Raw genomic sequence first — 19,895 nt, forward strand, 5'->3', positions numbered from 1 at the left:
ATTACAACGAGTGAGAGAAAGTAAGAAAGGAGAAAGTCGTCAAGTGAGATGTGTCGTTAGCCTATTTATAATCATAGAACCCTTTCCCAGATTTCCTGCCAAAGTTTCCAGCCTGTACGAGTTCATCGAGGAGAGGGATATCCTTGACAATATCCTTGTCAATGCCAGTAAGCTCGCCTTGCTCTGAATATGCTTTTTCTTTCCAGCCTTCGAGAATATGTTTAAGAGTGTCCAAGCCTATAAAATCACAAAGTTGGAAAGGGCCCATGGGATGGCCAGCGCCGAGCATCATTGCAGTGTCGACATCTTGCACCGACGCGTCACCTCTCTCGACCAAGCGAATAGATTCAGCGAGGTAAGGCACGAGGAGGCGATTAACGATGAAACCCGGGGTATCGGCACAAGCGACGGATTTCTTGCCGAGTTGGGTGATGAAAGTGTTGAGGCGATCCTTTGTGTCTTGGTTTGTGAAAGGGGTGGAAATCACTTCAACCAAAGCCATTTGAGGGACAGGATTGAAGAAGTGTAAACCAGCAAAAGATTTCTTACGTGATTCACCAACTAAAGCTGAAATTTCAGAAACGGAGAGAGACGAAGTGTTAGTAGCGAAGATGGTGTTAGGACTTGCAAGCTTATCGATGGCAGCGAATAGATCTTGCTTAATGCGAAGATTTTCAATGATTGCCTGGAATTGTTAGTGAATAGACAAAGTCATGGATATCCAAAAACCCACCTCAATGACGATATCAGATTGAGATACGGCGATTGAAGGGTCAGTGGTTAGATTGAGGTTTGTGAGAGTGTTTTCAATGTAATCTTCCTGTTGCTGAACGCTCTCGGCAAATCTCTTCTTAGCAACACGTGCAAGGCCTTTCTTAACGATAGCATGACCGTTATCGATAGCTTGATTAGAGACATCAGCTAAAGTAACTGAATGACCAGACATTGCACTGGATTGAGCTATTCCAGCTCCCATTAAACCCGCACCGAATATTGTAACTTTAGTGTGTGATATTGGTGTTGTATGGAGTGTGCGTAGGTGGCTGGTTAAACCAATTAATCTACGTGAAGCAGATGATTGTAACATTTTTAAATTTAATTAGTTATATCTTTGTTGTTTCTGTGTGTAGGTTGGGTGTGTTGGGTGCACTCTTACAACCATCATCATCACCTGCGTCATTTGAAATTATTTGTTTAATCAGTTAATCAGTCAATCTGATAATGAATCAAGATGGTAATGATCCCGATAACCCAGATATCTCAAAACAACCTCCCATTGGTTCAAGAGCAGCGCGTGAACAGCACCAAGAACAACGCGTACGACAGCGAGGGTGGGTGAATAATGACACGAAAAACACAACTAAGATCATTTCACAGTGGTCAAGTATACAGATCAGGTCCATTACAGCTAAATATCCCAAGGAAACCACCAGCACCACAACAACCCCGTCAATCCGGTGAAAGAGAGCGTCTACCCGTTCCATCACCATTCAATAACCCTCCAATGCGTACAACCGCTATGACTAACCTCTTTCGTCACTCTCTATCTCGTTCTCGCAGTCCTATACCACAACAACAACAATCTCCTTCTCCTCTTTTTGCCAATGTTAGAAGCAGTAGCCAGAGGAGTTACACGAGCAATAGACCTGAAAACTTCCAAACACAGGCCACTCTCATCGATTCAGATAACGGTATTAACGGTAGTAGTCCAAACAGCAATCACAGCAATCAGGGTCGAGCTGGTAGTCCGCAAAGCAGCTTCTCCAGTGGCAGAAGCAGCTTATCCAATAACAGGAGCAGCTCGAGTGAAGAAGAGAGAAGGCGGAGGATGCAGAGTGAGAGAAGTGCGGGCAGTGAAAAAAGTGCACTCAGCACCCTCGATAGAACAACCCAAACCAGCGAATTTCCTAGAGATAGACTCACTGATATTGACTCAGTCAATCAGAAAGTAGACGGGCATGATAGAGACATACTCTTCGGAAATAACCCTCTCTTCAACGATATTGATAGCACTCCACTCGATGACGGTGATATGTCAGCAGATAAGAGCATCCTTAGTGACAGAGAGAAGCGCATGTCCACCCAACTCATACAGAGCAGTCGCGCTACCCCTCCTCCATCCAACAAGCGCGAAAAGGGCAAAGGAAGAGTGAGAGGGGAGAGAAAGAAGGAGACGAATATGGATCCAGAAAGGGAGAAGGATATAGAGAAAGAAACAGAAAAGGAGAATAGCACTGTGGATAAAGCCCACCCCTCTACAGAGCCCACCGAGGACTTTGACAGCCTGGTCGCACCTACACCCCAACAAGCCCCCGCTTCAATTAAAAAGAGAGCCCGTAAATCTGATACCAACGAGGTTAAGGAAAGAAAAAAGGCGCGTAAATCTGACAATAAAGAGGCAAAGAAAGCACGCAAGTCTGAAAACAAATCCAAGAAAATGCGTAAATCACGTGTGACAGAGGATGTAGATGTTAAAGCTGAAACTGATCAATCCCAGCAAGCCCAACAAACCCAGCCATCAAAGAAGAAGGAGGAGAAAAAAGAGAAGAAAAATAAGAAGGATAAGGCTGCAAGAGAATCCGATAGTCGTCAGGTTAGACGCAGGAGGGGTGGTGTCCAGGAGGTAAGATCTGATGAAGAAGACGAGACCAGGCCTAGAAAAAGCGAAAGCACAGTTTTCAAAGTACCAGAGTTACCAGCGAAACCAGTCAAACGTAAAAGAAAGTCAGCGATACGACATGCGTACAGAGATGGCAAAACACAAGCTGATGTGGATAGAGAAGATGCAGCAGCAGCAAAGGCAGCTAAAAACCTAGCGAGGAAGCGTAAGAAGGACAGACGAATTGATGACGAAGAGATGCATCTTTTCCACACAATCTCTCTATCAGACCAAACGACGATGAATCCATTCGCTCAAGATATCGACAAAAAACATGAGGCTGTTGCTAGCAGGGCAATAGCGAAATCTCAACGACAAATAAACGAGATTGATGTGTTTTGGAATTTGCTCGTCAACGAGGTTGATGATGTAATTGATCAAACTGAGTCACGCACACTTTTGCACGATATCAGACATTTCAATGCACTCCTTGAGAAGGAGTTTACCGAGAAGGTGGGCAGAGGTCTTCTTGGTGTAATCACCTTTTTCACCTAACAATCCCCGCAGACGGTATGGTTTGAGTATTGCGTCGCTCTCAATGCTCGTTTGGCAACTGCTAAAGCGCAACAGAAGGATATGCGCAAACGGATCCTTGAGACCCAGAAGTCAATTGCACAAGTATCCAAGCAGATGGCTGGGGTGCAGCAGGATTGGACAGAGAGCAAGCTACATAGAGAAGAAATGAGCAAGTTGAATTTGTGGATGAATGATGTCCAGTCTCGCAGAATACCACTCGTGGCTGGAGAAGAGATGGATATCGACAAGAAGGCCAATGTGCAGCTTAAGCAAGAGGTGTCAGATATCTACTCAAGTATTGAGCTCATCCGAACAGTATACTCAGAGGATCCTGATAGCTTCGCTGGGAATGTACAGCGGTTTGGAAATACCCAAGATAACGCTGGGAAATGCAGGATGTATGGTGTCTTTGATGATGATGGGGAGACTCTACCGGCGGACGAGGACTACGAAGACATAATTTATGAGATGGAGTGGGATAGCGCGGGTATTGTGGGAGATGGCAACATTGCAGCCGCGGAAAATGATCTAGATGAAGAGCAATCCAGCGACGAGGAGAGTATAGGCAGTGTTTCAAGCGAAGATGTCAGCATTGATAGTGATAGCGTGTTCGTGAGCGATGTAGGCGATGTGAGCGACGAAGAAAGCTCAAGGCAGGTTGATGACGATAGTAGAGTTGCTGCGACGACGGATAGCCCGAATTCGTCACCGTCGTCAGGACACAAAGATATCTAATACGTGAATGTAATTTATAGTTTTATTTGCAGCATATTTTATAGCCAAAGACATAGCCATGGGTTAGATGGCCAGCTTATACAGAAGATATAAGGAGAGAAATTAGGGATTTAAATACCCACACACTCACTCACACCCACTCAAATCGCCGTTAATTATCAAATAATTTTTTACCTGAGAATCGACTTGTGAAAAATCCTCCTGAGATGCTCGCCTAGCAACGCTCACGTCCAGGTAAATTTGAAAAAAACGAGAAAAGGGATAAATATTGATATACGCACGCAGGACAGAATGCCAGCCAAGAACGTCACACAAACCACCAACAAGGCCTTGTCAGCTCGCAAGCACACGCTCAAGGGTGGTCAAACCAACAAGAGTCGTAAGATCCGCACTCAAGTGCACTTCTACAAGCCAAAGACGTGAGTAGTGCGGGTATAGAGTTTGCGGGCTGTTTGCTCACCTAGATTCCTCGCAGTCTCCGTCTTCCAAGAGACCCAAAGTACCCACGTAAATCAATTCCTTCTCGTGGCCAACTCGACCAATATCAAGTTATCCAGCTCCCAGTCAACACTGAGGCAGCTATGAAGAAGGTCGAGGATGACAACACTTTGGTCTTCACCGTCGACAGAAGAGCTAACAAGCGTCAAATCAAGGACGCTGTTAAGAAGTTATACGACGTTGACGCGGCAAAGATCAACACTCTCATTCGTCCTGATGCATCAAAGAAGGCTTTCATTAGACTCACTCCAGACCACGACGCCCTTGACGTTGCCAACCGTATTGGTTTGCTTTAGATGGCTCTGGTTGTTTGTTTAACTAAAAGGCTTTTTGTTCATGCACGTGAATTAACATATTTAATCTTGTCTCACTGGTATTTGGTGGAGTAATCCGAATCCAACGCCGCCTGAAGTATTTAGACCTATTCTGATAATAAACGCCAAACTCACATCCCAATAAACCTTCCCCTCCCCATTGCCTGTTGGGTACTAGAACTACCTCACGCAGAGTATCGAAATCGAATGAGTAGACATAAAGCCTTAAAGGTTTATCTGTGTGCTGGTGTACGTGTTAATCTGTATCCTTCAATATCACCTACTCCTCACCATTTCCACCAAATCATAGAAATCATTTTCTTGTCTGAGTACACCACCTGGCCATCCAATAACCCAATCACCGTATGGAACCAGACCAGCTGATTCTGCAGGACTTCCCGTGATAACTTCGAGTATATGCCAAACATTATCAAGTGCACTAGACATTGCCCTGTTTGCGTCACATGCTCTCAAAGTTAAACCGAGCAAACTGTCATCAATTTCATTCCATTCTATTGAAGGGACTATCGATACGTCTGTTGAGCTTTAATGAGCCTGGAAATCCTCTAAATAACACCGCAAACCAACCTCTAAACGTCTGTCTCTTCGATGACCAGATTGTAATATTCACACGTCTATCCTTATGCTCCTGCACGATATCCTGCAAAGGTTTATCTGCCAATTCCTCTCCGTCGGCTGCCTCAGGCTTAGCGCACGTAATGAAATCGAAGAAAGGCTCAATTGATGCTTTAAACGCGGGTGAGTTACTCCTAACACGGACAACATGAAACCAAGTCTGTTCAATTGAGCTCGATTGATTTCCCATCGTTTTTTTATTCAATTCCTTGGTCGTTTCCTCTCAAGTGGACACAATCACAGCCATGGCCACGCGTGCTAATCCACTAAAGAACAATGCCTCTAAATTCGCTTTCTTAACAATGCATCCTCCGCCTGGCTACGTTGCTGGATTGGGTAGAGGTGCTTCTGGTTTCACTACTAGATCAGATATTGGCCCTGCAAGAGAAGCTGGCTCTATGGAAGATCCCGCTTCAGATTTACACTCAAATGCAAATTCAAAAGAAATTGAACCCGAGCAATTCCAGGATCCTGAGAATGAGACAGGTTTATTTGCAGGCACAGTTTATGACAGGGATGATGAGGAGGCTGATAAGATATACGATATGATCGACGATAAAATGGATGAGAGGAGACGCGCAAAGAGGGAAGCCGCTGAGAAGAAATCTCAGGAAGCTCATTTAGCAGCTAACCCTAAAATCCAAACTCAGTTCTCCGATCTTAAACGCTCTTTGGCTCACGTTAGCGAGGAAGAATGGGGCGCCCTCCCTGAAGCTGGTTCCCTTACCGGTAAACGTCGCAAGAACAACACTCGCAACGATGGTAAAAGTTATGTTGTTCCTGATAGCGTTCTCGCTGGTGCAAGAGAGAAAAACGAATTGAGCAGCTCAGTGGATGATGACGCTGGTGTTGCAACTCCCGCTTCCTCCGGAAATACCACAGATTTTCGTGAAATTGGTCAAGCTAGAGATAAATCCTTGTCTTTGCGTCTCGATCAATTGAGTGGTGCGAGTGGGAGTGGCAGTGCGAGTACTAGCGCTGGTACCCCCAGTAGTACTCAATCTAGCAATGATAGCTCCACCTTCACCCCTTCAACCTCAAACGCCACAGGGACATCAACCTCGGTTGATCCTAAAGGCTATCTATCCGGTTTGAACTCTGTTCAACTTAAATCAGACGCCGAGATTGGCGATATCAAAAAGGCAAGAGCTCTACTCGAGAGCGTCATAAAAACCAACCCAAAGCACGCCCCAGGTTGGATTGCTGCGGGTAGAGTTGAAGAAGTTGCCGGTAGACAAGCTGTAGCGAGAAAGGTCATTGCAGCTGGCTGTGACAACTGTCCGAAATCTGAAGATGTTTGGTTGGAAGCTGCACGTCTTAATATACCACAAGACGCAAAAGTCATCCTTGCCAACGCCATCAGTCACCTACCACAGTCAGTAAAGATATGGCTTAAAGCAGTCGATCTAGAGAACGATCCTAAATCTAAACGTAGAGTTTTGAGAAAGGCTATTGAGTATATACCGAACAGTGTCAGGTTGTGGAAAGAAGCTGTAAATATGGAAGACGATCCACAGGATGCTCTCATCTTACTAGCACGCGCAACTGAGTTGATTCCATCATCAGTCGAGCTCTGGCTGGCGTTAGCTAGATTAGAGACACCAGAAAACGCCAAGAAAATTATCAACAAAGCACGCAAAACTATACCAACATCACATGAGATATGGATAGCTGCTGCAAGACTACAAGAGCAAGTTGGAGCATCGAGCAATGATATTGATAAGCTGGTGAACAACGGTGTTGGATCTTTGAGATCATCAGGTGCTCTCTTATCGCGTGAACAATGGTTGAAAGAGGCTGAGAGAGTTGAGCAAGAAGGATCTCCGCTCACATGCGCAGCTATCGTAAAGGCTACTATTCATCATGAGATTGAGGATGAAGATAAATATGCCGTTTGGATGGACGATGCTGATTCGTTGGAGGATAGAGGATCGATCGAGACTGCAAGAGCTGTCATTGCATTCGCACTCAAGGTCTTCCCTGAGCGCTCTAAGCTTTGGAGGCGAGCTGCTGAGCTAGAAAAGCAGCATGGGAATAGGTGGGTATCTCGTGTTGACTCAATCGCCAGGCTAACGAAGCATAACAGAAACACCCTCACAGATATACTCAAAACAGCTACACAAAATTGTCCGAAGGCAGAAGTACTCTGGTTGATGCTTGCGAAGGAACACTGGCTTGGTGGAGATGTGGACTCTGCTCGACAAGTCCTAGGTGATGCCTTCAACGCTAATCCATCCTCTGAAGCAGTCTGGCTAGCTGCTGTCAAGTTGGAAGCTGAAAATAACGAAATTAAGAATGCGAGAATGTTGCTCAATAAAGCAAGACTACAATCTTCCACTGAAAGGATATGGATGAAGTCTGCAGTCTTTGAACGACAGCATGGCAATAGCATCGAAGCATTGAAATGTGTAAATGAGGCACTCACAAAGTTTCCCACGTTTGACAAACTCTACATGATCAAAGTTGGTTTACTCGATGGTAATGTTGACGGCGGTGGTGATGATAATGGTAGTAGAAGCAACAACAAAGAGATAAGAGACACATTCGCAGCAGCGCTTAAGAAATGTCCTCAATCACCCACACTATGGATACTGTCTTCACGATTCGAAGAAAAGATGGGCGTTATTATCAGATCGCGCGCACTGTTAGAGAAGGGTCGTCTCATCAACAAAAACTGCGACATACTATGGGCAGAAGCTATTAGAGTGGAGGAGAGAGCGAATGCAGGAAATCAAGCAAAAGGATTACTCTCAAAGGCACTCCAAGAGTGCCAAACTTCCGGTCTATTGTGGTCTATTGCTATTTGGATGGAACCTCGACCATCTCGAAAGACAAAATCAGTTGATGCGTTACGTAAAGTGACAGATGATCCAACTATAATTGTCACAGTCGCTCGTATGCTTTGGATGGAAGGTAAGAAAGACAAGGCTAGGTCGTGGTTGAGTAAATCATGTAAAGCTGATCCAGACAATGGTGATCATTGGGCATGGTGGTATAAGTTTGAGCTACAAGATGGCACACAAGAAAATGCACAGAATGTACTGGAATCTGCTAAGCAAGCTGAACCACATCATGGTGAAATTTGGCAGTCCGTAATTAAAGACGATGCTAATATCGGTAAAGCGTATAATGTACTAATTAAGCAAACGGCAAGCAAATTATCTTAACAAGTTGATAAATTTGGTATACAATATTTAAAGTCAAGTGTTCAAATCAAAATTATTTATTTTCTTCAATGAGTAACTCATGTTACTCATGTTGCTCAATAGAAATAATTTATTTCAATTTCCGTTGGTGGATTGGTTAGCTTGTGTTTGCGTTGGGTGCGTTGGGGCTTGAGTTTGATTTTGTGCGTTGGCTGCCACTTGAGCTTGAGCCTGTGCCTGAGCCTGAGCCTGCTGGTGTGCCAACAACTGCTGTCTCCAAAATGCAGCCAATTGAGGATTTGATGCCATCTGTTGAGCAGTTAAACCACCAGCGTTTGCTTGCTGTTGTTGTTGCAATTGATTTGGTTGTGGTTGTCTCACTTGCTGTTGTTGTTGTTGTTGTTGTTGTTGCTTCGCAAGCAGGGCTGCCAACATCTGTTGCTGACTCAATTGATTATTCGGTGCATTATTGTTGTTATTCTGACTTGCCATCAACTGCCTCATTTGATTGAGATGTTGTTGAGTTTTTGTCGACTGTAACAATGCATTCATTTGAGCTTGGGATGGTGGTTGGAGGGGATGTATTGGTTGCTGTGGTTGTTGATGTTGATGCTGTTGTTGTTGTTGCTGCTGGGCAAGCAACTGTTGAATTGCATTATACGTTGGGTTATTCGGAGGCAGCGAAGCGTTCCCATTCATTTGAGGAGTGGGGGGTTTAGGTGTAGATTGCGTGCTTTGCGTACTTTGCGCAGGTTGTTTAGACGCTCCCGTACCATTCATTGCTGAGTTGCTCTTCTGTAACGGCGTCGACTGCGCATTCTGCTGAGAAGCTTTTCTTATCAAATGCTGAGCTACCTGTGGCTTTCCATTATTCTGTGCATTAGAAGCGTTCGAATTATTTCGCTGTAGCTGTTGCGCTTTGTTATTGGGATTAGGTCGAACGATTGTGTAATTTGGAAGTGGTGGTGGTGGTGCCAATGCTGCCTGCATCGCTGCATCAACGTGACTTGTAGGTGCCGTCAAATTATTGATATCATCTTCCGTGAGTAATGATGCACGATGTCGCATAAATCTGGGGTTTTTTATTATTATCACCTTTTCTTAGCACTCCTTACTTACCTCTCATCGTAATCGTCTATCAACAGATTTTCACCTTTGTCACCAAATGTTGGTCCTAAGCCTTTGACATTCTTTGTATAAACCACATCCGCGTCATACTTCTGCAACTCCCTCAACTTCCTCTCATCATCATCGAGGTTGCTGCTGTCATCATCGCCATAATCGATAAACGGATGGCGTCTGTCGAGTATTCTTCTACCACCTCTTCCAATCCTCAACCTGAAAGTTCTTCTACCCATCTCACCATCGTCATCAATGTCATTAGGCAGTGCACGATAGAATTTAGAGCCAGGGAAATGGTTTGGTATAAGGGATGACTCTGTAAAGTCTTCCCACATTTGGTCTGCCTCTCGTTTAGCAAGTATATGTTTCTCGATGAGTGTAGCGATCGGTACAGATGCTTTATCGTTATTAGTGTTGACAGAAGGCGAAGCGTTATTTCTCTTGTTGGGCAGCTTAGTCTCGACTTTAATTCTCTTTGGTTTGTGACCGGATAGCAACTCATCATCAGCTTTTCCATCGTCAGGACCAACAACGCCAAGTTTCCTCTTGACGGTTCTAAAAGTATGTCGTAACTGTGATATACTTTTGTCCATATCAACAGCCTCAGCTTTCTTTTTCTCTCTATCGATAACCCTGACAACAAGCTGCTGAGCTGCGATGAGTTCTTTATGGAGCTTCTCCATTTTTTCAACCGATTGTAGATCAGCCCTGCGTGTTTTGCGAACAGGCTTGACTTCTCTGCGTCTGAAACAAACATAAGGATCGCCATCATTGCTTTCGTCGTAGTTGAGCTGTGGGTGAATTGGTTTACCTTGCCGTCTGACTCGACGTGCACGCCAATGTTGATAGATAATCTGACCAAGCTTGACGAGGTTGTCAGGTGTAATTGTGAGCTTAAGAGGAGCAACGTTTGGGAAGTTGTCGAGGAGATCATGTTTCTTGAGATGTAATTGGAATTCTGAGAAGTCTGGGATTCTGGATAGGTCCTGCGTGGGTGTTAAAGAGGGATAAGGGTTTAAATTAGTGGAATAAAACGCACGGTATGGAGAGTAGGAGCAATGTCGTCAGTAACCTTCTCAAAAACACTCATAACCAATTCAAAGAGATTGTCGTCGATGAGTATGTCATTGTTCTTCTTCTCATCCTTACTACTAGCGTCTGTGGAAGTACCCTCACCTTTGACCGCCTTATTATGCTCCTGGATGAACTTATAATCTCGTTCATCGATTGTATACACTAAACCACCCAATTGAGCTTCTTCGATTGTGTCGCTGTACTTGATATAGGACCAGGCGTCAGGGTACTGGTTCGGCTTGTATAGCTGATAGTAATTAGTGACTCTGCCTGTAGCATCCGGGGTTGGAATGATACCCAAAGAGTCATCTTGAGGGGTTGAAAGAGCATTTTCATCAACAGAATCAGCTTTATCATTATTGGAAGCAGATTGAGTAGTGTCATGTGAAGGCTTAGAACGAGCATTCCTCTTTTGAGACGCGTTTATCGCGTTTTGAAGGTGAGTCTCTTCAGCCTCAGCCGAGTCAACACCGGTGGTAGCCTTCGACTCATCATCAAAGGAATAAGATTCAGCGATAAATTGAGGTCTTTTAACGATTTGTAGCCTACTTCTGGCTGTAATTTTAAGTCTTCTGGACATGGTGATAAGTGATGTGCTGTCAGTGTGGCCAATAATAGAAATCCACAAAGACGACTCGTATAATCTAATTTAGATTTAATTTAAATTATTATTTCTTGTTTTTTTACGCTGCTTTGTGGCATCCACTGACGCCGGAATCGGTCAAATTTGTTGAGCGTGAATTGTTAATTTAAAATTCGTAAAAACTAAAGGAGGAATAAGAAGATTAAATTTATTTATTAGAGTTCTATTTTGTTGTTAGTGTGTTTAGATATATATATAAATACCCTTAAAACCCACACAATAGAATCATCACTACCGCCTACTCCTATCCATCCTTTTAAGCGTCTCTTTGGCCTTCTTCCTCTGGCCATACTCCTGTCCACGCTCTGCTTGAAGTTCGTTATACTTACGCTTAGCGTACCTTTGTCCATCCTTATCCTCGAGTGCTTCATTGATGAATCCTTTAGCGTTCCTCCTCGCTTTAGCATCTTCTGCGCCATCTGCGAGTGAATCTCCTGCGTTCCTACCCGGCAATATTCTCCCGATGGCAAAATGTTTCGGTAATTTCTGCTTACCGCCTTTGTAGAAGCGTTTAGGGTCGAGAGAGTTGCGTAATTGGAGTGCCTCTGCTTCACGTCTCCACTGTGGAAGGAGTGCTGAAGGTGGAGCAGGTAAATCGAACCAATCTTTCCCGGCGGTGGATTCTTTCGACTGTTTTTTCTATGTTTAGAAGGAAACTAATGGCAATATAACATCAACTAACCTCTTTCAACTGCCTCCTCGATGGCTTTGTACCTGCATCATGTGCTGGTCTACTAGACATAGCCGCAGAAGCCCCGTTCAAAGCATTTTCTGTTTGTTTTTCAATGGCAGATATCTGATTGTGGTTGTGTGAGTTGTAATATACCTCATAACCCTCCAACACACCTCCAATTCACGCTTCTTGGGCACTGTCTGCTTAAAATTATCAGATTTTCTTTGAGATGGCTTGAGCGGGGGGAGTGTGTTTAGATTGTAGCTGCTGGTGAGCGTTGGAATAGGTCTGGCAGGGAATGTGAGTCTGAGCGAGATCTCTGCTTGGTAGATGAGCTCACTGCTTTGACTCCTGAGCCGCGTCATCCAGCTTGACCAAATCATCGTTGAGATTGAGATGATCGTTATTTGTGTTGGACAGGTTTGTGCGGGCGCTGTTGAGAAGATGGGAGAGATGGGAGTTGTTATCGTCGTTGTTATCGTCGTCGCTGCTGTTGCTGACATCGCTGCTGCCGTCGCTGCCATCGCTGCTGCTACCACTGCTCACGCCGCTCTCATCTCTCCTCAGAATCGCTTCTGACATGGTAGACATTCACCAACCAACATCCTAATGATAAATTGGATTAAAAATGTTAAAAATGAAAAATCTAAAGATATCCCAAGTCCCTCACCGGCTCCATTTCTGATTCCCAAGTATCCTTCCACTCGGCTTCTAATTCTCCCCTTATCGCTCATCCCACTCGTCGCGTACAGCTACAACGTCTTGATGCCAGCCGTGGTTATGGCTATCGTGGCTTTCTGCAGCTCTATCACTCTCATCCCCTTATCCTCTCACTGTCTCGCTAGAGTGGGCTTGAGAGGCAGGGATCTCCTTAAACCTTACAAGCAGCTGGTGTGGGTTTGGAAATAGCTGCTTATTCCCCCTCTCACCCCCAAAAAGCCCCGAATCTCTCGGCATTGTTCCGGCGTGCGTTTTGATCGTGTTGCTCTTCCTATTCACCCCAGTTTTCTTCGCGAATCACCTCAAAACACACGCTAGCAATCTACAGCCACAATTTCCTCATCATAAAGTGGGTATTTATTACTCACTCACTCAAGCTCACCTTGATAGCTCTCCACTTACCTTTCTGCGTTACTCTCCCTCCAAACTGCAACTCTCCTCGGCTTCTTAGACGACCTATTCGATATTCGCTGGAGGTATAAACTGCCGATCCCCCTGATTGCCAGTATACCCATGTTAGTTGTGTATTTTGCAGAAGGGTGAGTATTTTTTTTTCACGCTAATGTCTCACCTCATACAAAGACACTAAACTTCCATAGCGGCATAACAGACGTCGTTATCCCTTTGCCCTTACGCCAGCTACTGGGCCGGGTGGTGCATCTGGGTAGGTGCGAGCAGCAATGATGTCATGCGCTGACCACCCCGATAACAGGCCCCCTCTACTACATATACATGGCGATGCTATCTACGTTCTGCACCAACAGCATCAATATTCTTGCCGGCATAAATGGGATAGAGGTGGCGCAAGCGGTTGTGATAGCGGGGAGTGTCGCCATTAATGATCTCTTACACCTGCCCTTATCGCATGGTTTCGTCAGCCATCTCCCGCAATTCGCTGCTCATTGGTCATCGACCGCTCTCGTAGGCCCCACTACACAGGAGCAAGCTGAGCGCCACCTCTTCTCCCTCTGCTTCATGCTTCCCCTTATAGGCGCGTCGCTGGGGCTGCTTTATCATAACTGGTGGGTTGATCACGACATTAATAACTAATTACTTAACTCACCAACTCACCATTTTACAATCTCATCCTACTCAGGTACCCCGCACGCGTATTCCCCGGTGATACCTACTGTTATTTCGCCGGCATGGCATTTGCGATAGTGGCGGTCTTAGGGCATTTCTCCAAAACGTTGCTACTTTTCTTCCTACCGCAAGTGATCAATTTCGGTTTGTCGACCCCGCAGCTATTCGGACTGATGGCATGTCCGCGGCACCGTGTGCCGCGGTATGTGCATGGCACGGGAGTACTTGAACCGAGTCGGGCGTATTTCGACAAGCCGCCCGCCTTCTATGTGAGCGTGCCGCTGCGTGTGCTGAGCGCCGTAGGCGTTGTGCAGCTGGAGGTAGGCGGCAACGGACGCATTACTTGCTCTACTAACCTCACCCTCCTCAACGCCTTCCTCTGTCTCTTTGGCAAAATGTCGGAGCGTCAACTCGCTTCTGTCACCGTCGTCTTCCAAGTTGCTTGTTCTGTCCTCGCTTTTGCTGTTAGATATGGCTTGGCGGGGTTGGTGTATGATTAGATGTAAGTGTAAGTGTAGATATAGATATAGATGGTTTGCGTGTGCATCGAGTGTGTCGCGTGTATTGCATGCCAAGAAATTTATAATATTCACGTCCGCTCCCGCTGTGGCTGCTTATCTTGTACCAGCACAGCGAACAAAGCACACACTACAACTTAAATATAAAGACAATGGTAAAAATCGGCAGACTAGATTTAAGCAGACCGCCGTCGATTCTGCCTAAATTTCTACAGCATCCGTATGCGCGTCGCTTCGAGGGGAACGAGAGTGAGTAGGGGATGTGCGAGCGAGGAGAAGAAACGCACCGCTAACACAGCCACAGAGTACGTGACGAGTCGGTGGAAATTTGGAGTGAGTTATGCGATGGACTGGGTGATCTGCGCAGCGTTGCTAGGGTTGCTGTACATCATCAACAATGTCCACGGGTACTGGCGGGAATTCGACCTGAACGATGCGAGTATACGCCACTCGCACACGGAGGATGAGCGCGTACCCCTGTGGTTGCTGGGTATACTCATAGGACTGGTACCGATCGTGGCCAAGATTCTGCTCAGCACGCAATGGTATCGCTCTTACACGGATCTGCACCACGCGCTGCTTGGCTTTCTCCTCACAGCTGGTCTCACTCTCTCCACTACCACTGCCGTTAAGGTGCTCGTGGGCAGACCGCGCCCAGACCTCATTGCCCGCTGTCAGCCGCGTTCTGGCGCGTCTAATGCAGACGTCGGTCTTGCTACTGCGGATGTCTGCACACAAACCGACTTTGAACTGCTCCAGGATGGATTCAGGTCGTTTCCCAGCGGTCATTCCTCCACCTCGTTCGCTCTGCTGGGCTACCTCAGCTTCTACCTCGCGGGCAAAATGCAGGTTTTCGACACCAAGGGACACACAGTCAAGTCGTGGATCTGCTGGGCTCCCTGGATCGGCGCCGTCCTTATCGCAGTGTCGCGCACTATGGACTACAGACATCACGCTACGGATATCATTGCAGGCGGCGTTATCGGCACTTTCTTCGCTTACGTGTGTTATAGACAATACTACCCACATTTGGGTAACGCAATGTGCCACAAACCGCACAACACGAGGTATGTCGAGAGGAAGGATGCTTATAGACTGCCGAGGTATCAGGGGGACGGGGTGGACAGTGTGAGTGAGGAAGGAATGCAAATGGGGACGCTCAATGGAGGTGGACTAGTTGGACAGGAGAACAGGAGAACAGGGACAACAGGAACAAGGAACGTATAAGATAGTCGATGCATCGTTATATTCTAATATACTGCTCTCTATTCGTAGCAAAGTAGCGGCTAATATCCTGCTCTAATGATAGTATATACGTCCTTAGATCGTTGAGTTCGGAGGAGAGTGATTGCTGTGGGAGAGTGAGCTGAGTAAAACCGAATAAAAACACCTACGATACTGGAATTAGTACGCGTATCCTTAACCGACAATTCCTCTGTCAGAGTTGATTTGAGAGTGTCAAAGTCGCCTTCTAATGCGTCGATCCTGCTGAATTTGTCGTTCAACTGGAGCGACTCATTCCTGACACTAGCAATATCCCATTTAATGCTCTCATTCGATTTCCTATAATCTTCCAACAGGTACATGTATCCACCCATAGACGCAGCTACGAATCCAACGCAGAATCCAAGAACGCTGTGGGAGTGAGTGAGTGCGAGAATACACGCTGATCCACACCAACCCTCCTCTGAATCCTCCTATTGGTTTCGTGGGCCGTAATTGCGCTGAATTCATCGTAGTTTCTTCCAAACGACGCTGATGGGTGGGCGAGAAGACAGCCAGTAAACACAATCTAACAAATCAACAAATTAAAGGACTCCTATCGATTATTCGTAAACAGCGCTACAAATCACGTGAAATGCGTTTCCTATTCTTGTGCGTCGCTGTGTTATCCGTTATCTGCTATCTAAGCACACAATAGAGGCTTAGACAACGCAGGGAAGACGACAATAATGAAACGCGTCAATGGCGAGGATATAACGTCTATTTCACCCACTTTAGGCTTCAATATCAAGACATTTATACATCGTGGCTATACGTTGAATGTTTGTGGGTTGCTGGTGTGTATTCGGTGTACCTTACTCATGGTACTCCTCTTCCAGGGGACGTCGGCGGTCAACGCACATTGCGCCCTTATTGGCGTAACTACTTTGAACAGAATGACGCGGTGGTTTGGGTGGTTGATTCATCGGATACGCTTAGAATGGATGATTGTCGGAATGAGCTGTTCGATCTACTCAGCGAGGATAGATTGGCTGGTACTACCATACTGATATTCGCAAACAAGGTTGATATCCACGGTGCAATGAGTGTGGATGATATACGCAGCGCTCTCCAATTGGACAGCATAAAGAGCCACACCTGGAGAATACAGCCCTGCAGCGCTGTGACGGGTGAGAACTTGTTACAAGGACTCGACTGGGCTGTCGGTGATTGCTCTAAACGCCTTTACTACTCTTCACAGCCAGATTTCACAGAATCGAGCGGAGATTTAACAAAAAACACTCAAGACACTCAAGAAACACCACCAAAGCTGTTTGGATGATTATCGAATGCATGTTTATCGTTTCTACCTCTTTGGCGCAGCCTCTTCTCCATATCTCAACAAACCATGCACACGCTTGCCATGCTGCACCCTCGGTCCCCAAGCCCTGAATTCCTTCTTGGGTTTTGGTTCGTGCGCGAATGAATCCGGGTACTCGCCCTGTCTAAACTTCTCCAGGCACCACAACAAATACTTCCTATCCCTGGTAGACAAGCCCATTCTCTCAAAGTCGATGCTCCTGCGGGTAAACAGCTGCTCCCAGTTCTCTACCTTGCACTTGTCCTGTAGATTTCTACCAAATGAGCTGAGCAAGGTGTGTGTATCGGTGAATTTTCCTGGATGGCGTGTAAGTGGGTGCAAAACCAAGCAAATCACCCACCTCTACCCGATGCTATCTGTCTACTGGCGTTTCTGATCAACGTCGTCATCGTCGTCGTCGAGGTACAAGCCTTATATCCACACCACCATGTCCCAACAAAACCAAGCTGTTATTCTAATCTCTTTCCCTGGCTCAACTGCCTACCAAGTCTATCAAGACCAGCGTGTCCCTCTCAGCGCCGGTGTCCTTGACCTAAGCCTTGTCAGTCTCAATTCCACCATCAACTACGACAACCCCACCGAGATATTCGACAGTCAAATGTCAGGCGGAACTGACTACTGGCTGGTGTTATCCATCAGGGGTGACGAGAAAGCGCACGCGTTCGAGCTAGCACTGCCATCAGGTATCCCTATAGACAGAATAGGCGATTGTGGCTACAGCATCCCTTCGCCCACACTCCCTGATGCCTATATCGATATTGAACTCCCCGAGAAGCATTCAGACGAGGACAAGGAGAGCCTCGAGGTTATCCTCGGCTCCTACGCCAGTCTCCCCGTCCCACAAGCTCAGAGTGATTTGCGCGGCAAACTCTGTCTCGTCGATACCCAAGACGGCCAAATATTAGGTTCGCTCGATGAGGCTCAGTCGGGCGCTCCCGTTGAAGACCCTTCACTGAGCGAGACGGGTAACGAAAAACACCCAGTCGTAGTCGATTTCCCTGACCAGCCTGACGAATCCATCCGCGTATCTGCCGCTAAAGACCCCTCGCTGATGATTCGCAGCAGCAACTACGTCAGTCAGACCATTATCGGAGGTGGGTGGAGTCGAGCTGGTGTAGCAACGATGTACTAACACACTAACGCACACAGGCGGCAACCTCCTCGGAAAAGGGCTCGCAGCCGGCTCGCAAACCTTTGTTGCCAAGACCAAGACGGGCGAGAAACCGCTCGTGTTTTCGGAGAACTCGCGCAAGAACGCGGCGCGCGTGCACAAACTCACCGGTCAAGTAGCTAGTGTGTCGGCCAAGACGAGCGGTGTAATTGCCGACTCTGCGCGCGGTGTTGGCGCGTACGTCTCTGGTAAGGGCAAGAAAGACGACAAGGAGGATAAGAAGCCGGGTGAGTTTGTGTGGAGTGTGTTGCTCAACAACCAGCTAAAGTTACCCTTTAGGCTTCTTTAACAAGGCCTTCACGGCCGTAGATAACGTCTTCACGTCGGTAGAAGAGGCCAGCAAGACTTTCGTTAGCGATGCTTCCATGGCAGGGAGTGTTATGGCTGCTCATAAATACGGCCCAGACGCTGGCAAGGCCGTTAGAGGCGTCGGTGACTCGGTCCATAACGCCGCTATTGTCTACATTGACGTCAAGGGCGTGTCGAGAAAGGCACTCATCAAATCTGCTGGCAAAGGCGCCGTCTTTGGTGGTAAACAGAGCGCCGCACCTGCTAATACCGCCGATCCTTCGCCTTCGCCTTCTTTACCATCCAAGAATTAGATATCTTTACGAGTTTTGTATCATGACCAATATTACCTAGATGCCATGCGGTATAGCACAATTCCTAAGAAAATCAGGCTGTTTGAATAATGATACACACGTTCAAGACTGGAAGAGCTGATAATGTACAAAGCATAATACATGATTGTGATACCGTATGTTATTTGCGTCTAGGTGTATGTGAAGGCTATGAGGGCTACTTGTCTACCGGAGAAGAGTATACTAGTTGTACGTGTTGTCCTGTTTCCATGTCTGTGCTTTCTATCCGTCTATCCTCTCTGGTGAGCACAAGTCCCCAGCAGCTACACATGTTAGCTGTGTATCGAGAATAAGAATGCTACAACTTACATATATCCAATGAGCGTAGAGATGAAGCAAAACTGCTTTCGTCAGCGAATAAGATCACAACAAAGCACTCCTCACAAGAACAGCTAAATCGAGAAGAACGTTGAGCAGGGTTGATGTAGAATTGTTCAAGGCTGGTGGTAGGAAGAATGCTGAGCTGTTTATTAGACGCCATTGAGCAGTTGAATCACCGCACCAATCAAGCCACCGAGTTGATCAACAGCAGCAGCAGCAGCAGGATCAGCATCAGCATTAACAACATTTGCAATCTCAATCATTTACAACGTTGGCTGCTCCACTTGAAGACATCCCTTTACAAACTCAACCGACATCTCGCAGTCACATCCGGTGCTTCAGGCACCTTATCGACTGATTCTTGTGACAGATTAAATTAGCCTGAGCTTGAGCTTGAGTTTCAAGTTGAATTAATTACGATAGAATTTACAGTAAAAGTTGAAAGTAACTTCTGTGCTCCCTCATTCATTCAAATCCTACCCTCATAGCACCCTTTCCACTCGCTTACCATTTTTACGCCTCGTGATCTTGAGGCGCGAGACATTCAGCGGATTGATGCAGCGGCTTGAAACAACGGAGATAGCGATTTATGGAAAATTATGCTTATGGTCAGGAGGCGTATCAGCTAGAGTACTTCAAGACGCTTCATTCGAGTAGCTAGAGATGGAAGACAGGATTGAATGCTCATAGTGTAACTGAATCAGTGTTACATTCGGCATCCTGATCACCTATTATAAATCGTCCTTCCTGCCCTCTCCATGACTTAATTTCACTGCTACCATCGCCCAGATGCAATCGATTATGTTGATTCTACAGCAATTAGACGCACCACGAGAAGGCC

At 46.3% G+C, this 19,895-nt stretch overlaps 13 protein-coding genes across 13 annotated transcripts; 7 read left to right on the forward strand and 6 right to left on the reverse strand.

Moving 5' to 3' along the window:
• Positions 1-61: 61 nt before the first annotated feature.
• On the reverse strand, positions 62-1,087 carry J056_002981 (uncharacterized protein; the record flags this gene model as incomplete). The annotated part of the gene is made up of 2 exons (XM_009268285.1): positions 62-685; positions 734-1,087. The coding sequence occupies 2 exons, from the start codon at positions 1,085-1,087 to the stop codon at positions 62-64; spliced, it is 978 nt and encodes a 325-aa protein (XP_009266560.1).
• Positions 1,088-1,221: 134 nt separating this feature from the next.
• On the forward strand, positions 1,222-3,910 carry J056_002982 (uncharacterized protein; the record flags this gene model as incomplete). The annotated part of the gene is made up of 3 exons (XM_009268286.1): positions 1,222-1,331; positions 1,378-3,112; positions 3,167-3,910. 3 exons carry the CDS (start codon positions 1,222-1,224, stop codon positions 3,908-3,910), a joined length of 2,589 nt encoding a protein of 862 aa, XP_009266561.1.
• Positions 3,911-4,201: 291 nt separating this feature from the next.
• Positions 4,202-4,704, forward strand: J056_002983 (60S ribosomal protein L23a; the record flags this gene model as incomplete). Its single annotated transcript, XM_009268287.1, has 2 exons — positions 4,202-4,329; positions 4,386-4,704. The coding sequence occupies 2 exons, from the start codon at positions 4,202-4,204 to the stop codon at positions 4,702-4,704; spliced, it is 447 nt and encodes a 148-aa protein (XP_009266562.1).
• A 60-nt stretch (positions 4,705-4,764) lies between these two features.
• Positions 4,765-5,548, reverse strand: J056_002984 (golgi family reassembly-stacking protein 2; the record flags this gene model as incomplete). The annotated part of the gene is made up of 4 exons (XM_009268288.1): positions 4,765-4,814; positions 4,858-4,966; positions 5,014-5,258; positions 5,311-5,548. The coding sequence occupies 4 exons, from the start codon at positions 5,546-5,548 to the stop codon at positions 4,765-4,767; spliced, it is 642 nt and encodes a 213-aa protein (XP_009266563.1).
• Positions 5,549-5,603: 55 nt separating this feature from the next.
• J056_002985 (Pre-mRNA-splicing factor prp1) lies at positions 5,604-8,525 on the forward strand (the record flags this gene model as incomplete). The annotated part of the gene is made up of 2 exons (XM_009268289.1): positions 5,604-7,396; positions 7,445-8,525. The coding sequence occupies 2 exons, from the start codon at positions 5,604-5,606 to the stop codon at positions 8,523-8,525; spliced, it is 2,874 nt and encodes a 957-aa protein (XP_009266564.1).
• A 114-nt stretch (positions 8,526-8,639) lies between these two features.
• Positions 8,640-11,280, reverse strand: J056_002986 (Enhancer of polycomb-like protein 1; the record flags this gene model as incomplete). The annotated part of the gene is made up of 3 exons (XM_009268290.1): positions 8,640-9,576; positions 9,624-10,612; positions 10,666-11,280. The coding sequence occupies 3 exons, from the start codon at positions 11,278-11,280 to the stop codon at positions 8,640-8,642; spliced, it is 2,541 nt and encodes an 846-aa protein (XP_009266565.1).
• Positions 11,281-11,574: 294 nt separating this feature from the next.
• On the reverse strand, positions 11,575-12,598 carry J056_002987 (Deoxynucleotidyltransferase terminal-interacting protein 2; the record flags this gene model as incomplete). The annotated part of the gene is made up of 4 exons (XM_009268291.1): positions 11,575-11,973; positions 12,026-12,139; positions 12,190-12,304; positions 12,357-12,598. The coding sequence occupies 4 exons, from the start codon at positions 12,596-12,598 to the stop codon at positions 11,575-11,577; spliced, it is 870 nt and encodes a 289-aa protein (XP_009266566.1).
• Positions 12,599-12,781: 183 nt separating this feature from the next.
• J056_002988 (UDP-N-acetylglucosamine--dolichyl-phosphate N-acetylglucosaminephosphotransferase) lies at positions 12,782-14,319 on the forward strand (the record flags this gene model as incomplete). Its single annotated transcript, XM_009268292.1, has 6 exons — positions 12,782-12,909; positions 12,956-13,085; positions 13,127-13,275; positions 13,336-13,400; positions 13,449-13,758; positions 13,833-14,319. 6 exons carry the CDS (start codon positions 12,782-12,784, stop codon positions 14,317-14,319), a joined length of 1,269 nt encoding a protein of 422 aa, XP_009266567.1.
• A 170-nt stretch (positions 14,320-14,489) lies between these two features.
• J056_002989 (uncharacterized protein) lies at positions 14,490-15,564 on the forward strand (the record flags this gene model as incomplete). The annotated part of the gene is made up of 2 exons (XM_009268293.1): positions 14,490-14,586; positions 14,642-15,564. 2 exons carry the CDS (start codon positions 14,490-14,492, stop codon positions 15,562-15,564), a joined length of 1,020 nt encoding a protein of 339 aa, XP_009266568.1.
• A 59-nt stretch (positions 15,565-15,623) lies between these two features.
• J056_002990 (uncharacterized protein) lies at positions 15,624-16,071 on the reverse strand (the record flags this gene model as incomplete). The annotated part of the gene is made up of 3 exons (XM_009268294.1): positions 15,624-15,688; positions 15,737-15,972; positions 16,019-16,071. The coding sequence occupies 3 exons, from the start codon at positions 16,069-16,071 to the stop codon at positions 15,624-15,626; spliced, it is 354 nt and encodes a 117-aa protein (XP_009266569.1).
• A 218-nt stretch (positions 16,072-16,289) lies between these two features.
• J056_002991 (ADP-ribosylation factor-like protein 2) lies at positions 16,290-17,170 on the forward strand (the record flags this gene model as incomplete). Its single annotated transcript, XM_009268295.1, has 4 exons — positions 16,290-16,386; positions 16,440-16,872; positions 16,924-17,014; positions 17,060-17,170. The coding sequence occupies 4 exons, from the start codon at positions 16,290-16,292 to the stop codon at positions 17,168-17,170; spliced, it is 732 nt and encodes a 243-aa protein (XP_009266570.1).
• A 178-nt stretch (positions 17,171-17,348) lies between these two features.
• Positions 17,349-18,694, forward strand: J056_002992 (uncharacterized protein; the record flags this gene model as incomplete). Its single annotated transcript, XM_009268296.1, has 3 exons — positions 17,349-18,015; positions 18,071-18,319; positions 18,372-18,694. 3 exons carry the CDS (start codon positions 17,349-17,351, stop codon positions 18,692-18,694), a joined length of 1,239 nt encoding a protein of 412 aa, XP_009266571.1.
• A 196-nt stretch (positions 18,695-18,890) lies between these two features.
• On the reverse strand, positions 18,891-19,317 carry J056_002993 (uncharacterized protein; the record flags this gene model as incomplete). The annotated part of the gene is made up of 4 exons (XM_009268297.1): positions 18,891-18,996; positions 19,043-19,074; positions 19,118-19,191; positions 19,236-19,317. 4 exons carry the CDS (start codon positions 19,315-19,317, stop codon positions 18,891-18,893), a joined length of 294 nt encoding a protein of 97 aa, XP_009266572.1.
• Positions 19,318-19,895: the final 578 nt, after the last annotated feature.

This window comes from Wallemia ichthyophaga, assembly GCF_000400465.1.
Source record: "Wallemia ichthyophaga EXF-994 unplaced genomic scaffold scaffold3, whole genome shotgun sequence".
NCBI classification, from domain to species: domain Eukaryota; kingdom Fungi; phylum Basidiomycota; class Wallemiomycetes; order Wallemiales; family Wallemiaceae; genus Wallemia; species Wallemia ichthyophaga.